This window comes from Aspergillus flavus, chromosome 1, assembly GCF_009017415.1.
Source record: "Aspergillus flavus chromosome 1, complete sequence".
Taxonomy (NCBI): Eukaryota; Fungi; Ascomycota; class Eurotiomycetes; order Eurotiales; family Aspergillaceae; genus Aspergillus; species Aspergillus flavus.
In genome coordinates, this window is record NC_092406.1 from 1542394 (window position 1) to 1556349 (window position 13956).

The 13956-nt window shown below is 45.9% G+C and overlaps 5 protein-coding genes across 5 annotated transcripts; 3 read left to right on the forward strand and 2 right to left on the reverse strand.

Annotated features, from left to right (window-relative positions):
- Positions 1-522: 522 nt before the first annotated feature.
- On the forward strand, positions 523-2072 carry F9C07_2249315 (sugar and other transporter-domain-containing protein; the record flags this gene model as incomplete). The annotated part of the gene is made up of 5 exons (XM_041284284.2): positions 523-646; positions 699-935; positions 971-1143; positions 1200-1254; positions 1321-2072. The coding sequence occupies 5 exons, from the start codon at positions 523-525 to the stop codon at positions 2070-2072; spliced, it is 1341 nt and encodes a 446-aa protein (XP_041141316.2).
- A 420-nt stretch (positions 2073-2492) lies between these two features.
- Positions 2493-4446, forward strand: F9C07_2239839 (uncharacterized protein; the record flags this gene model as incomplete). The annotated part of the gene is made up of 3 exons (XM_041284282.2): positions 2493-3630; positions 3687-4133; positions 4191-4446. 3 exons carry the CDS (start codon positions 2493-2495, stop codon positions 4343-4345), a joined length of 1740 nt encoding a protein of 579 aa, XP_041141314.2. The 3' UTR covers positions 4346-4446.
- Positions 4447-4793: 347 nt separating this feature from the next.
- Positions 4794-8121, forward strand: F9C07_2082651 (uncharacterized protein). Its single transcript, XM_041288746.2, has 8 exons — positions 4794-5547; positions 5606-5803; positions 5862-5976; positions 6028-6185; positions 6239-6374; positions 6428-6673; positions 6721-6827; positions 6884-8121. Exons 1-8 carry the CDS (start codon positions 5239-5241, stop codon positions 7103-7105), a joined length of 1491 nt encoding a protein of 496 aa, XP_041141313.1. The 5' UTR covers positions 4794-5238; the 3' UTR covers positions 7106-8121.
- On the reverse strand, positions 6678-8121 carry F9C07_2135953 (putative hydrolase). Its single transcript, XM_041284281.2, has one exon. It carries the CDS (start codon positions 7997-7999, stop codon positions 7304-7306), a length of 696 nt encoding a protein of 231 aa, XP_041141312.1. The 5' UTR covers positions 8000-8121; the 3' UTR covers positions 6678-7303.
- A 353-nt stretch (positions 8122-8474) lies between these two features.
- On the reverse strand, positions 8475-9715 carry F9C07_2082654 (Up-regulated during septation-domain-containing protein). Its single transcript, XM_041284280.2, has 2 exons — positions 9263-9715; positions 8475-9199 (listed from the first exon to the last, which is right to left on the reverse strand). Exons 1-2 carry the CDS (start codon positions 9692-9694, stop codon positions 8762-8764), a joined length of 870 nt encoding a protein of 289 aa, XP_041141311.2. The 5' UTR covers positions 9695-9715; the 3' UTR covers positions 8475-8761.
- Between the last annotated feature and the right edge of the window lie 4241 nt (positions 9716-13956).

A 13956-nucleotide genomic window follows, 5' to 3' on the forward strand; every position in this document is an offset into this window, starting at 1 on the left:
CGAATACGGGTAGCAGGCAGTTAGATAGGAAGAATCAGACCTAATTGCCCATCAATTCTACCCCTTTTGGTTTAGGCCTAGATTACTAGGTAATACCAAATATCGCCGATTTGACAGGTGTCCTACTTTTTCTTCATTTTCAGATACGCATCGAGTCATACCCAGTTAGGCTTCCCGCCTTCAAACTAACCTTATACAGAAACCTATCCGCTCTACCCTGTCGACCTGGTCAACGTAAAGACTCTCAAGAGGATACCTCATATAATAGATACTCTTTGGGGATAATGGTGTGATTACAGGGAATAGATTGATTGCGGAGGGCCCTAGAGCTCTAAGAAGCCTGCTCCAGATGAAGGGGTGGGGTAGCCGATGTTGGTAATATATAACAACTCTCTTTCCCTTCCCCTTGCTAGTAATGCTAGTTTATCTCCACCAGTATTCCTCCTCCACCGCCTACTCTCTGCGACCCCTATCAGTTCATTCTTATCTTTTCCACAGGGCCAAGGAAATCTAGTTTTGACGATGCCTGACCCAAGCTCGACCAGGAAGCCATATTTTGGCCTCAAAGGAGGCTGGCTCATTTTTTGGATCACCATTGCATGTGCCACAGATATGACCCTCTTTGGATATGACCAGGTTGTCTTCGGTGTGGACTGATCAGCGTACTTCCGGGAACATGTTAAACTGATTTATATTAGGCGGTGTCATTGTTACTGATGATTTCCTTGATGTTTTACATCTCGACAGAAAAACTTCGATAATCTCAACTGTGACTGCGGTGTACGATGTTGGTTGCTTTTTCGGTGCCATTGCCTCAATGATATTGGGGGAGAAACTTGGTCAAAAGAAATCTATTCTATGGGGAACCATCATCATGTCCACTGGCGCCATACTCCAGATTGCCGCCTACGGTGTCCCACAAATGATCGTTGGCCGTATTGTTGCTGGATAGGCAACGGTATCAATACAGCTACGGCACCCATTTGGCAGGGTGAAACATCTCAAGCAAAATGGAGGGGGAAACTGGTGGCGATCGAGCTGATTATGTGCATCGCCGGTTACTCTCTGTCCACTTGGATGACCTTTTCCTTCTCTTTCCTTAGTGGACTAGTTACCTGGCGATTCCCTCTTGCATTCCAATTTGTCTTTATATAAACATTTTTGGAACAGTTTCCTGGCTTCCTGAGTCCCTCACTCAGCACACCACAATTACTGCTACCGTCCAATATGAACGAGAGAACTGTATTCCCTGGAGTCAACTCCTGCGTGGCCAAACGGGACACCAAAGAGGCACTGGAGCTATCTGACGACTGCTTTTAGGAGCAGGTTCTCAAACCATGCAACAGTTGGCGGAAATCAATGTCACCTCCTACTATCTGACCACTCTCTTAATAGAGTCCGTTGGCCTGTCAAATCGTCTTGCACGTCTTCTCACCGCGTGTAAATCGATTTCTTATCTTCTCTCTGGTATCTTCGCTATCCCTAATATTGAGCGATTTGGTCGCCGCCAGATATTGATGATATGCTCTCTGGGTCAAGGTATATGTTATCTCCTTATTACGGTATTGATTCGCTTCAACGAGATGGAGGAATACGGCCCCAAGCAAAAGGTGGCCTCCGCTTCCGTTGCTTTCTTCTTTTACTATCTTTCCTTTGGTTGTGGCTTCCAGGGAATCCCATGGTTACTCCCTGTAGAGTTGAATTCGCTGAGTATGCGAACAAAGGGAGTCTCGATTGCGACTGCCACGAACTGGGCGTTCAATTTTATGGTAGTTGAGATCACACCCATTGGCATCAAGACATTGGGCTGGAAGTTCTACATCATCTGGACGGTTTTCAACTTTTCTTCCATCCCGCTTATTTACTTCTTCTATCCTGAGACCCCCAATCGCCCGTTGGAGGATATCGACCGTTTCTTTATTGAGAATAAAGGACTCTTGATCATCAGGAACCCTGACGCTACATCCGCGAACCGTCGAACCCGTTATATTGAGTGTGAGCTCGATATCATGAACGCGCAGGATAAGGCCGACGCTGCCCACATGGAAATAGTTGCTGAGGGAAAGGCCTGAACGGTAGATCTTTTTCTAGAAGACTTTTTGTTAGGCAGTGATTTGGTATGCGTGTTTATGTAGTATGACAATCCTGAAACCATATAGATAAACATCTAATATCCAAACCATTCTACCACATGATTCTCCCTTAGAAGCTAGGGCCAAGTATCTGACAGATGACACGACATGCTACACTGGGCGACAGATCGGTCCTTGTCCATGCGGCGACGCAGAGTGTGTAACAAGTCAAGGGATATTAGGGCTACGGCGGGCCAATTTCCCGCTTAGGAAAGTCCGCGAAGAGCACAGGCCCTCGCAGCAAATGGTCAAGACAATAACCCTTGTCCTCCATGCTTTTCTTCAACCAGCCAGCGGACTGCCGTCGGGAACTATACTTTGAGTATGGAAGGTAGAAGCAGGCACTTTACTTTGGTTGGTATGAGGGGTCGTCAATCCAGTCGCCAGTGCAAGGAGTGCTGCATCCATGAATCTAGAAAGCCTCCGCAGCTACCTGGGCTGCGAACTTCCCAAGATACTGCGGCAGCTCATAGATTGTGTTTAAAGACAGGGCAAGAGCGATCGATATTCATTGGTTCTGAGAATACGACGCTGCCTGATATACAAGGGCAATTTCCGGAGGCTTCCTTCGCTGATGCGTTTTATCCTGTCGGCGACTGGGACACTAAAGGTTTGTTTACGAATATGGTAAGTCCAGCCTCCAGCTCAGAAGTCACCAAGCAATACACTCTTAGGGCATGGCTGCCGACGACGAGCGGCGACTCCTATCCCGCAGCCACAACCCTGAGATCAAACAATTTCTCTTACACGAACTATCTGACACCTTACGGCCAATGTTTCCATTTACTGCCAGCTCCCGATGATATGGAGGCCATTCTCCGCATATATATGGAGACTATCCACCCCATTTTTCCAGTGCTTGACTACGACAATTATCGATCTAAGCCAGCCAAATCCGCAGACAAAATACTCCTGTCCCTGTCAATCTGTATTGCGGCTAGTGTGCATCCCAGTTCTGGGCAGTATTTTCGACACGTCGCCGCCTACCCAGCTGATTTCTCTTTAATGATTTCAAACGCAATCAAGTCCTCGAACACGCTGAGCCTCGTGCAGGATAAACTAATTTTAATTCAATCTTTGTCACTCCTGTCACTCTTTAAACTGTTCTCCGGAAACCGACAGGAATCAACAGACCTTCTATCTCACGCCATCTCTCATGCGCATGCCGCCGGTCTCCATTATTACGGTCACACAACACCAGAAAAGAAGCAGGCTTCCACTAGAGCGCTATGTTGTCTCTTTGCCATCGATACCATCCACACGGCATGCTCACGGTACCCAGCACAATTCCATCGACGTGATTTTGGCAATCGCCTAACCTCCTGGGTAGCTGAACAAGAGCCTTGTTTTCAGCTTTTCCTGCGCACCATCCTGCTTCTGGAGCGTGCGGTTGACCTTTCCCGAACGGCAGACTATGGTGGCTGGGAAGGCTCGTTTCCGTCATTTGAGCATTTGTTGGGGCAGGTTGATACATCTAGTATTCCAGTGCCCCTGATAGGTATGCCGCCCCTGAATGAGATCTATGTCGGCGTTGGGGTCTAAAGATAGCAACAGCAACAATTGAGGTCTTATATCATGCCGTCGCCATTGTAGCCTGTCCTTCAAGTACTTCGACTAGCGCCTGCAGCTGCTCATCCGAGGCTCATCCACGACAGGCCCTCGCAGCATCCAGAATTACGTACATCGTGGGCGAGGAGTTTTACGGCCAGTTACCATTACTCCCAGTTATTCCGTATGCGGTAGGCCTATCACTGCGTGTGTCATGGAATACCATGCTAAGAAGCAAGACACTACTCTTCAAAGAGCGGGCCAGGAAACAGGTCCTCGACAACTGTGCTATATTACGGTCGCTGGGAGGAGTGTACTCCTCTGCGTCCTGTATGGCAGACTTGGCAGAACGTCTTGTCTACGAACAGGAGAGTAAGGAGGAAGGTGGCAAAAATGCTAACGAAAATCAAGAACCACCACATCTGCGAAGCGCTTCTTGGAGATGGGCGCCGGGTAAGTTGTCTCGTCACAGCAGAGAAATTGAAGATTTTGCTTAATCCGAAGAAGTAGAACCCACTGTGCAGAGTACATACTGTCTCATGCATTCTCAGCCTTCACCTTACTCTCCCGATGCACATTTCTCCAATCCATTATCGGATTTGGACATTTTGGACTACTTTGATACGGATGTCGCGGTTGTTGGAGGGACGCCTGAGAATTCTTGATATTCCGGTTTTATAATGGTAGAGTTAATATGAACAACAGAATGACAAAGCCGTATCAGCCATAAGATATTCACTGGGAGCAGCGTTTTGCACTACATGACAGGGCTTGGTTCCACCCGGTTTGATATCTCCGATATATACACTCACACAATATGGCGTGAATACAATAATTTATTGAGTATTAGCGCTTTGATCATCCGGAACTAGAGTAGACGTTCCATATGCGCAGAACCAGGAAGTATGCCGCCCTCCCTAAGGGTTCATAGGATATCATTTATCTAACTCAATTTTCGTTTCCGTATACAAAAGGAGTGGGTGGATACAATATTTTCCTACTACACAAAACAAATCACAGCCAATATAGGGAAGTATTGCGGGTAGGTCGTATTCTTCAGTGTAGGGAGAATAGGTGGGCAATAGACACAACGCGTGACAAATATCAAGTCGCTTGATATGAGTACATATATTTAATTAATTATTTATGATTAATTTATCAATTACTTGATACTGCTTGGCACAATGACATAGCGGGTATCATGTCAAAGCTTAAGATAATGAGAACCAACTATACTCCGCATTACAGTAGTTAATATAGGGGCGGTCCGATTTCCCAATCCGGATACTTCCCGCCACGACTCCCGTGTACTGTACTGTAGAATGAAGTAGTCGGTATAGGGAAGACCCTTGCTGTTATTCTGCTTGAATATTGAATGTGAGTTATTACTTTCACGGTAGCCTGCTCCTCTGGGCTCACCGGATGCATCCTACTAAACTTACCGTCGGCATATTACCAAATACGGATAGGAGCCAATCTGCAGTGGTAGAGTATATAAACCTGGATAGAAGTGCACGATTCCGTCCAAAGTAATTCAAGCGATAAACCAAAACTCATCATGAACAGGGCTGTCTCATCCAAGTGTTTCCAGTGTCCTACCTTTCGAGCTGGAAGGTGCTCGGGCACAGCCAAACGGCTCCTAGCAACTGACGCGGCACCGCTCACTCGAAAGGACAAGAAGGAGGGCGATATTTCCTCGGTCTTCTCAACATTCTCTGGCAGAAAAATCCCGCCTCTACCTGAACGTTTCCGAGAGCTGAAGCGGAACCTGACTACCGGGTTCGAAGAGCAGATTCAAAAGTCGTGGGATGAACTAGTTGAGGTTCTGAAAGTGCGCACCACAGAAGTTGCCTCTAAGAGAGAGTCTGTATGTTTATGGTACCTTACTAACTACCTGGCAACTGGTCACATGCTAAAAGTAGCAGATTATTCCCCAGCTGAACTATTCCGACATCCGCACAGGCAGCGTATCTCCGGAGACTGTTGCAGCAATCCGACGAACCGGTGTCGCTGTCGTCAGAGGGGTGGTGCCGAAAGATGAAGCTGAAGGACTTCTGTCTGATGTCCGCCGATACTTTGCTGCACACCAATTCCCGGGCTTCCCTTCTGATGCAGACAAGAAGGTAAGGAAGGATACAGTCTTATATAGGTAGTACTGGTGCTTCGACTAACTTGGACCAGATCATTTACGAATCGTATTGGAGTCCATCCCAAGTAAAAGCAAGGTCGCACCCCAATATGTTGTCAACACAATCATGGATGAATCAGCTCTACTCCGCAGATGCCGGTCAAAAGAGTAATGCTGACCCCACTTCGTAAATATATTACAGCCAGCTGACGGAGGTAGTTGATCTCTCGGTGCCGCTCACCTATTGTGACCGTGTCCAGATCCGCCCACCTGGGGATAAGAAATTTGCGCTTCCCCCGCACGTCGACGGTGGAGGAGTTGAAAGATGGGAGGATCGCGCCTACAACCATGTGTATCGCAAGATCTTCCAAGGAAAGGTAAGATATCTTCTGCAATTCCGCCACTGAGTACAGCACTAACAGCCCGGCAGTGGCAGGAATACGATCCCTGGGATCTAACTGGCCGCCTCGATGCGAATATGAACATGTACGAAGCGCCAGGGGGGTGCTCAGTCTTTAGAGCCTTCCAGAGTTGGCTCGGGCTATCTCGGCATGGTCCACAGCAAGGTTCGTTGCTCATCAATAGAACATCGCTCCGCTCTGACACCTCATCATAACAGGCACTCTTGTGGTTCATCCCATCTTGCAGCCCTCCACTGCATATTGGATGCTTCGACCTTTTTTCAAGCCCACTCGAAAGAGTTCTTTAGATGGTTGGAAGTTCTCCCTGGATGATGATGAAGGCAATGTCTATCTGCATGGAGCAAATCCAGGAACTGCCCAAGAGCATACTCTAGACCACCATCCCCACCTAATGCTCCACGAAACCATGATACCGTATCCGACCGTTGATCCTGGTGATACTGGTACGTCTCCCATGACAAGGTCTATTCCACGAAGCTAATTGTTATAGTGTTCTGGAGTGCCGACACCATACACGGCACGGAGGGTGAAAACACAGGAGACACGGATGCCTGTGTGTTTTACATTCCATCCGTTCCACTGACCCTTAACAACGCGGTGAGATAATTCGCTACGCCAGCAGCTACACAGAAGCATTTATTGACATAGCTTAGCAATACGTTGCACAGCAACGTGATGCCTTTCTGAAGGGAACCCCTCCACCAGACTTCCCAGGTGGCGTTGGCGAGTCCCAGTTCTCTGATAGAGCACAAGTCGGTGACGTCCAGTCGCAGGCCGGTAGGGAGGCAATGGGACTCAGTCCTATCAAACCCAGTATTAAGAACGAGAAGTCTGCGAAACTGGCGGAGGAAGTAAACAAAATTATGGGCTACTAATGAAGGTTCTATGACATTGGCTGTCAGCTATGACAACACATTACTAGTCTAGTGCTTGACAGTATCAAATCTTCGGGCTTTTGATTTTCTCCTTGTAATCCACTGCAACCAGCAGGAACCAGCGAATAGCTCAAGATGCGAGCGTTGAAATAGTGGTTGTCTTATATTCGTTGATAGTCTAGTCATATTAAGCGAAACTCAAAGCTGCTGAATAACCCCGGCAAGGTTTGTCATATCCTCGAGAAAGAAGTCATTCTCTCCTTTGATAATCTCCATATCTTCATGGATATCGTCAGTCCACCTGTGGATATATACCGTTTTCATCCCCGCTTCCTTCGCTCCACGAACATCATAGGCATGCGCGGCAACAAGCACGGTTTCCTCCGGTTTCACATCCACCAATCGCAATACCTCACGGTAGCTCTCTGGCGCAGGCTTGTACACACCAAGCAGCTGACTAGAGAATAGCATGTGGAAGGATAGACCCGATGATTTGCAGAGATCGAGTTGCAATCTTGTGGTTCCATTCGCATGGACAAATATTTCATAGCCTTCTGCTTTTAGCTGCTCAATGGCTGGGGCGACATCCGGCCATGCCGGCATTGAGTGCCAAGCAGCTATACATTGTTCCTTGGCCTCTCGATCGAAAAGATGTTTGTGTGCTGCATAATTCTCTAATAAAGCATCAAGAGTCCTTGCAAGGGTGATTTCGATATCCTCCACAGGCTCGCCGGCAGCGATACGTGCGGCGTTAGCGTCGAAGTAGTCGTGACGCCATTTCAGAGCGATATCCGATCTTTCACTTTCTGAAATGGATTGTGGCAATGCTTTGATGGTTCCGCTGTGCCAATCTAGGCACGTGCCCATGAAGTCAAAGAAGACTGCTTTGATCATTTTCCGTGGTACTTGACTTTGGTATCAAAAAAACTTGAACTAATGAGTAGGACAGATAGATACTCTGGGGCTTATATACATATATCCTTGCTGACTGGCTTTGACCATGGTTAACATCCTCGTTCACTTTCAATCCTGCTGACAAATTGTATATGCTAGGGCGCGGTAAGTTGTAACCCTAGATGCAGGTGTCAGCTGAGCTGAAAGTGAGGCTTAGGCTGATAACAGGTCACTAGCGGGGATCTTTTATTGGCTACTAACCAATAATTAATCAATTAAAAAAAAAAAAAAAATACAGCAGGAGGGATTCGCTGGTGGTTACCCACCCAACTACTAGCCTTTCGGTGTGTAGCTTCTGCGCGGTCAATAGATTATTACATGCACCTGCAGAATAAATATAGATACAGAAGCTATAGTGTAAAGGAAGAGTAAATAGTACAACGCAGAGACAATAAACTTGTCACACAAGTTAAAAAATAGATTGACAGGATGAGCTACGAGTATAAAGGAGAACAGACCAAGTTCTTCACACACCCTTCATACACCATAGTAGTACAACTCATGAGGCATTTATGATATGCATTTGCCATATAGAAAATATAATATATCTCCTTTGTGCAGCGAGTAATATGGGCCGGGTACTGTGTGCAACGGCTTTTGTTCTATATTACCTGTTCTATACAGTCTTCTCTGGTACATATTCTTTACACATTGAACCTCCGTTCTCAGCCGCGAGTGCACTTTTCCAAATGTCGAGTTTTATTATATTCTGTACCCACTGCCATAGCCTGCTGCTGTAAAAATACCTGAGTCGGCAAAAATCGGGATAGATTGAATCCTCTGCTGGGACATTTCTGCGGAACCCGGGATGGTATTCGTATTAAATTGTAGGTATTGCGAAGGCAATACAGTTGGCGACTCGACGGCTAGTATCGCAGCAATATGTTCCAACAGTCTATGGCGTATGGTGACTCGATTTTCCACCGCATGCTCCAACATCCCAGTCCATCTGTCAATGGAAAGATCAATATCCATTAATTCCTGCTCGCGTTCCAGCATTCTACCTTTCCATTTCGGACCAATCCAAGTTGCAGATGTGAGATCTCGGATTTTCTGCTCTTGGAGAATGCGGCGATCTGATTTAAGGGAGGTGCATCTGTCTTGGAGATATTTGCAGTACTCCTCCATCGTAACTAGCTCCTTTTATTTGTCAGACTAATCCTCATTCAGAAGAAATGATTTGGATGGTCTGGAAGAGCATACCTGTGAAAGTGTTGCGACTTCATGTTTGCTTAGGACTTTCAGCTGCTCGGCCTGGCGCTTCGCATGGGTTTGAAGTTCTTTTAATTCCGGAGCTGGCAGGGTCAAGTGAGCGTTGGCTGAGATCACTCCAAGATGAAGCATAGTAGGTGCAACTTGTTGCACGTTAACATGGTATTCGATTTTACTCCGTCGCTCTTGTTCCGCAGCAGGTGCATTCGAAGGAGCTCTTCCTGGTGAAGGTTCCCTGCGAAGGGAGCTTCCTGTGGATGACGATAGCTGACGTCTACAAAGGTATACGAGTTGCTTGGATCCTTGTTGTGGTGTGAGATAACAACAGTTGCTCGATGTAGGAGACTTTTGTGGAGACGCCATAGTCGATGAGTTTGTCGCCTCCGTTGGGAGCACTGGCAGAGGCTTTCCCATTTTAGACATCAGCTCTTTGGCAGGTACAGGCACAGTTGCGGGAGACTTCGAATTATCCCTGTTGTTCTTCAAGTAGTTATACTTGGGGTATCCGCCATTCTTTGACAATTGTTTATATCCTCGTTTATTGGAAAGAGCATTTGTCGCTGGGATTGGGTTGAGGATAGCCTTGAGGAAAGGGTTCTCACTTGACCTAGCGTTGCTTGAACTGCTAGAATTGTCGTCGATAGGATACCAACCGGGAATAGTTGCTGTGCGATTTATTAGTATATTCACTGTATAAATTGCGCGACTAGGTTTAAGTTTGGGACGAACGGGAATCCATAATAGAACAAGGAGTTCGTGGGACTTGACTGATTTCCCAAGGCGAACAGTCATTCAATGGCGTGCTAGACCTAGGCCTAGGGCTGGTTTTGTCTCTTGACACGTTCGTGGCCTTGCTTGTAACCGCTGTGCTACCCACACCAAAGGATGCGAATCTCTTGATTGCAACTAGACACTGTTGCCCTCGCCATTCTCGGGCTTGACTGGTGGTGCAATCATTGCTTCGGTACCCGGCCTAAGTCACTATGTGTAAGTTGCTAGTCATTTGCCATACTATGGTGAAGCGAGTCGGCTTACTGTCATATTGGAGTTCTCGGAGCAATCACAAAGTAGAAGGGTTTGCGTGCAATCACCTCACAGCCCTGCCATTCTTCTGTAGGTTAACTTATCACATAGGCGCAGCATATATGTTATAAAGCTGGGAAGAGAAAATTGGAGAAGCGGTTCATATAAGATAATTCTAGATACCCTAGATACCAATTACTTATATATCATACAGCGTCCCCGAGAATAGTATATTCTACTACCTCAACCTCGGATACAATTACAGTCTAGTGGCAATTGAGCCTGGATCTGGAACGACCTTCCATCTCGAAGAATGTAACCCTCATATATTTGACGTCTAAGTGACACGAACTATCCCCAGCGTCAGTGAGACTGCAATAACTTGAATAGGAAGTTTGACCGAAAGTTAGACGCCTTGTGACGTATATGGCGAACGGCTGATGGGATTTGGGAAGGGAAGCCGCTGGCTTGGTGTACTAAGCGAGTTTTGATCGATGTTTCAGATTTCGAACCACACCACTAATATGGCCTATATATCAAGCCCACTGGATAGAGTTTGGTGTACTCCGTACAAAGTGGACCTTTACACGCTGCCTAACCGAAAGAAGAGAAAAAAAATGACTCGTGGTTCGGGATTCAAACCGACATAGGAGCACCACTGAAAACTGTTGAGAACGAGAGGATCTCCACTTTGCACTTACGCACAGTCGTTCCTTGTCCCACAGGGTTTGCGTACCATTAGATCGTAGAGTAGTACAAGGCTTAAATCAGTAAGTTTGTGGCATTTCGCATAGTCCAGTCTTAGAGCTCATTTATACTATCCGTACAACAGTTACATCGTAACCATGCGATCCAATACTTTCGTGGCACAAGGGCAGTCCTTAGTGAAGTTCTGTGTAGCTCAGGTCGATTACCCCTGAATATTGCAAACTAAACTATGCACGCATCAGCTTTAGTTACAGTTTGATCTCTCGACATTCTGTGGATTGGGACCCACTGTTTGACACATAGGGTCCTCGCTTAGGACCGACTCCACTTTCCCACGTGGACAATCTAGCTAGAATTTACGAATAGTTCGTACCCTTTCCCGTGCCGACTCTCGATATCTGCCGGGTGGAAACCCTTGCCTTGTATTCTTTGATTGGGAAATGCTGTAGTCATAGGATTGACACTCAATGGATGTAATCGTTGCTGTAAATAGTCTTTGGACTTGGCGATTATATGAAGCTCTATTCGATGTATTTAGTAGAGATTTGATTCCCGATTGTCTTTCCTGAATCTTTCAATGTCTTCAATTTCAACTTCCCAGCATATAGGACTACTGGTATATTGAACTTGCGATGTATCTTTCGTTCATCTGCTAAGTAGATGATATCGAAAACATTACCGTGTTCTCTCCACTTAAGGGTTCTGGAAACCAGGGTCAGGAATGTGATGCAGATGTTTTATTGGTAGTTGGATTACGGAGAATAGTCAGATTTTCGTATCCAACTCGAATGATCGATAGTTTCCTTCCAAACAGGACATAGTATGTTTCACTCTTGAGATTTTACCACAATCATTTTAATAATAGGTTTAGGAGTCATCGTCACATAGGGCAATATTCCTAATTAGGTTTAGACCTTACATAATACCCCGTACTAACTCTCCCGCCTACCTGAATAGATTTTTGACTGGCAGAATTTAATCTCAATGGTGTCTGGGAGACGAAGAGTGTGTGGTACCGCTCTAATGGTTTGTACCGCCTATATTAAATTTGTTTTAGCCCAGCACTAAGATCTTATACCACCAGATCGATATCTACCTTAAATAAATAGAGATTAATTGGCTTGGCGTATACACTGTGGGTATAGAAGAGAATGATAAAAGAGCCATTTCTTACCTATATAGGGTCTCATGGGACATCGGATATGACGAATCCAGTGATACCATGGATGCTTATAGTTCTATATACAGATAAAAAGGTCTGCAATGCGATTCAGAAAAGAGGGCGGTCTTACTTCAGGCAAATATTTGATTAGGCAACGTTGGGCATCGTGTGGTTTGAAAGGATGGCCTCATCGCAATCATATGTACAGATCTACTCCGGGGAGACGTATATTAAAGGGGTAGGGTGATAGAAGGTCGGTAGATCGGTGCTAAGCGATATTTATGATAACTAGAATGGCTGATCGAGTCGGAAATCTCTCGAAGAAGGCAGCTGGGCTTCTATAATGAACATGTTCCATGTGCGTATCCGACTGGCCCTCCGTTACTCATACAGGACTAGATCTATCTAGTCCAGAGCCTTTCGAAGCTCCTGTAGCTTCGTCTATCAGGAATACTTTCAAGCTTTTCCGGTAGATACCAAATCACCCATGCGGTCAGGACAACTATCATTTGGTATCCATCGAATGCATAAGATGGCCATTCATTTTCCACAAGGAAGACAATTCCGCCAGCCATAGTCAGGCGCATCACGTTGCGCCCGAAGGCAATGATGCTAGTTGAGAGACCGAAAAGTTGATTCCACATTTTCCAATTAGACAACAAACCGTTGCAGGCCTCTGTTGGATAGCGGCATTATCATGACAATATTGCCCGTGAAGATAAATCCCCAGAATATAGCCTGGCATACATAAATGGCAATTGTTATCTTGGTTCCGGTAGCGATTGTGGCAATCGATGTAGATGCGACAGTCATGATGCCCCCAATAGCCTGGAGTAGGCCCAGAATGATGTTACGGCTAGGCTGAGAGGGATCTTCCCCCGTATTTTGATAAAGCAATGTTCCTCAAAGCCTAAAGCTTGAGCGAGTTTTATCTGCGTCATGTTGACGGAAAACATAATCAAGGTCGGCCCTAGTAATAAAAAAACCGATTAGATGCCGTATGCCGCTCGGTTACAGACATCCAGTTAGAAAATAAACGAGCCGTATATCCTACTAGCTGAACTAGACGCGAATTTTGAATTAGAGTTTTGGCAGCGAAGGTGCAAGGGGCCACCTACAAATAGCTCCAAGGACGAAGAAGACGCCATACCAGGTCTTGACCTGGATAAGACGAAATCACAGAACGGAGGCTATGCTTGAGAAAGAAATCACAGCAACAATGGCAAGTGCTGTGGTTGGAGTATACTCGTACAGCGCACATTTTGTTAAAGTCATGATGCTGAGAAACGTTCTGTAAAATCAACGTAAAAAGAGAGCGTGTAGTAATTGATGCAGAAAGTCCCAATACTGATGCCTTCATTAGAAGGATATATAGGGGTTAAAATCTAGGCAGTCGCATTGAATATTTCAGAAGTATAGTTCTTCTAGGCAGCGGATAAGAATATATTGGGTTGACAACAATTGGTACTAGTAGTTTCAAGATCGCCAGCCCCGCTCCCAAAAAAGCCTTGCAGACACGCCATAGTTGAGTCTACTAACCAAACCTGAAATGATTCAGAGACCCATACTATTCCAAATGGGATCAGTTTAGGCCCCTCCCCGCTGCCATACTATTATGTTGGCTTTAGGGTTTACAGATCTTCCGTCGTATTCGGATTCGTCTTCGGGTTAGCCTTCGGGTTCAGTCACTTCAGTGTCTTAGCCTGACTCAATTTCTGTACGATCTAAATATGATCTGGAAAGAGGCGTTCTACTACTGAGTCAATAATTTCTATGTGAAATACAATATCAC

Coding starts and splice junctions, on each gene's coding strand:
- F9C07_2082651 (XM_041288746.2), top strand. CDS start 5,239: ATGAACAGGGCTGTCTCATCCAAGTGTTTCCAGTGTCCTACCTTTCGA. Junction 5,977..6,027: donor CGCAGATGCCGGTCAAAAGA/GTAATGCTGACC, acceptor TGACGGAGGTAG/TTGATCTCTCGGTGCCGCTC. Junction 6,674..6,720: donor CGTTGATCCTGGTGATACTG/GTACGTCTCCCA, acceptor TAATTGTTATAG/TGTTCTGGAGTGCCGACACC.
- F9C07_2135953 (XM_041284281.2), bottom strand. CDS start 7,999: ATGATCAAAGCAGTCTTCTTTGACTTCATGGGCACGTGCCTAGATTGG.
- F9C07_2082654 (XM_041284280.2), bottom strand. CDS start 9,694: ATGTCTAAAATGGGAAAGCCTCTGCCAGTGCTCCCAACGGAGGCGACA. Junction 9,200..9,262: donor AAGTCGCAACACTTTCACAG/GTATGCTCTTCC, acceptor GACAAATAAAAG/GAGCTAGTTACGATGGAGGA.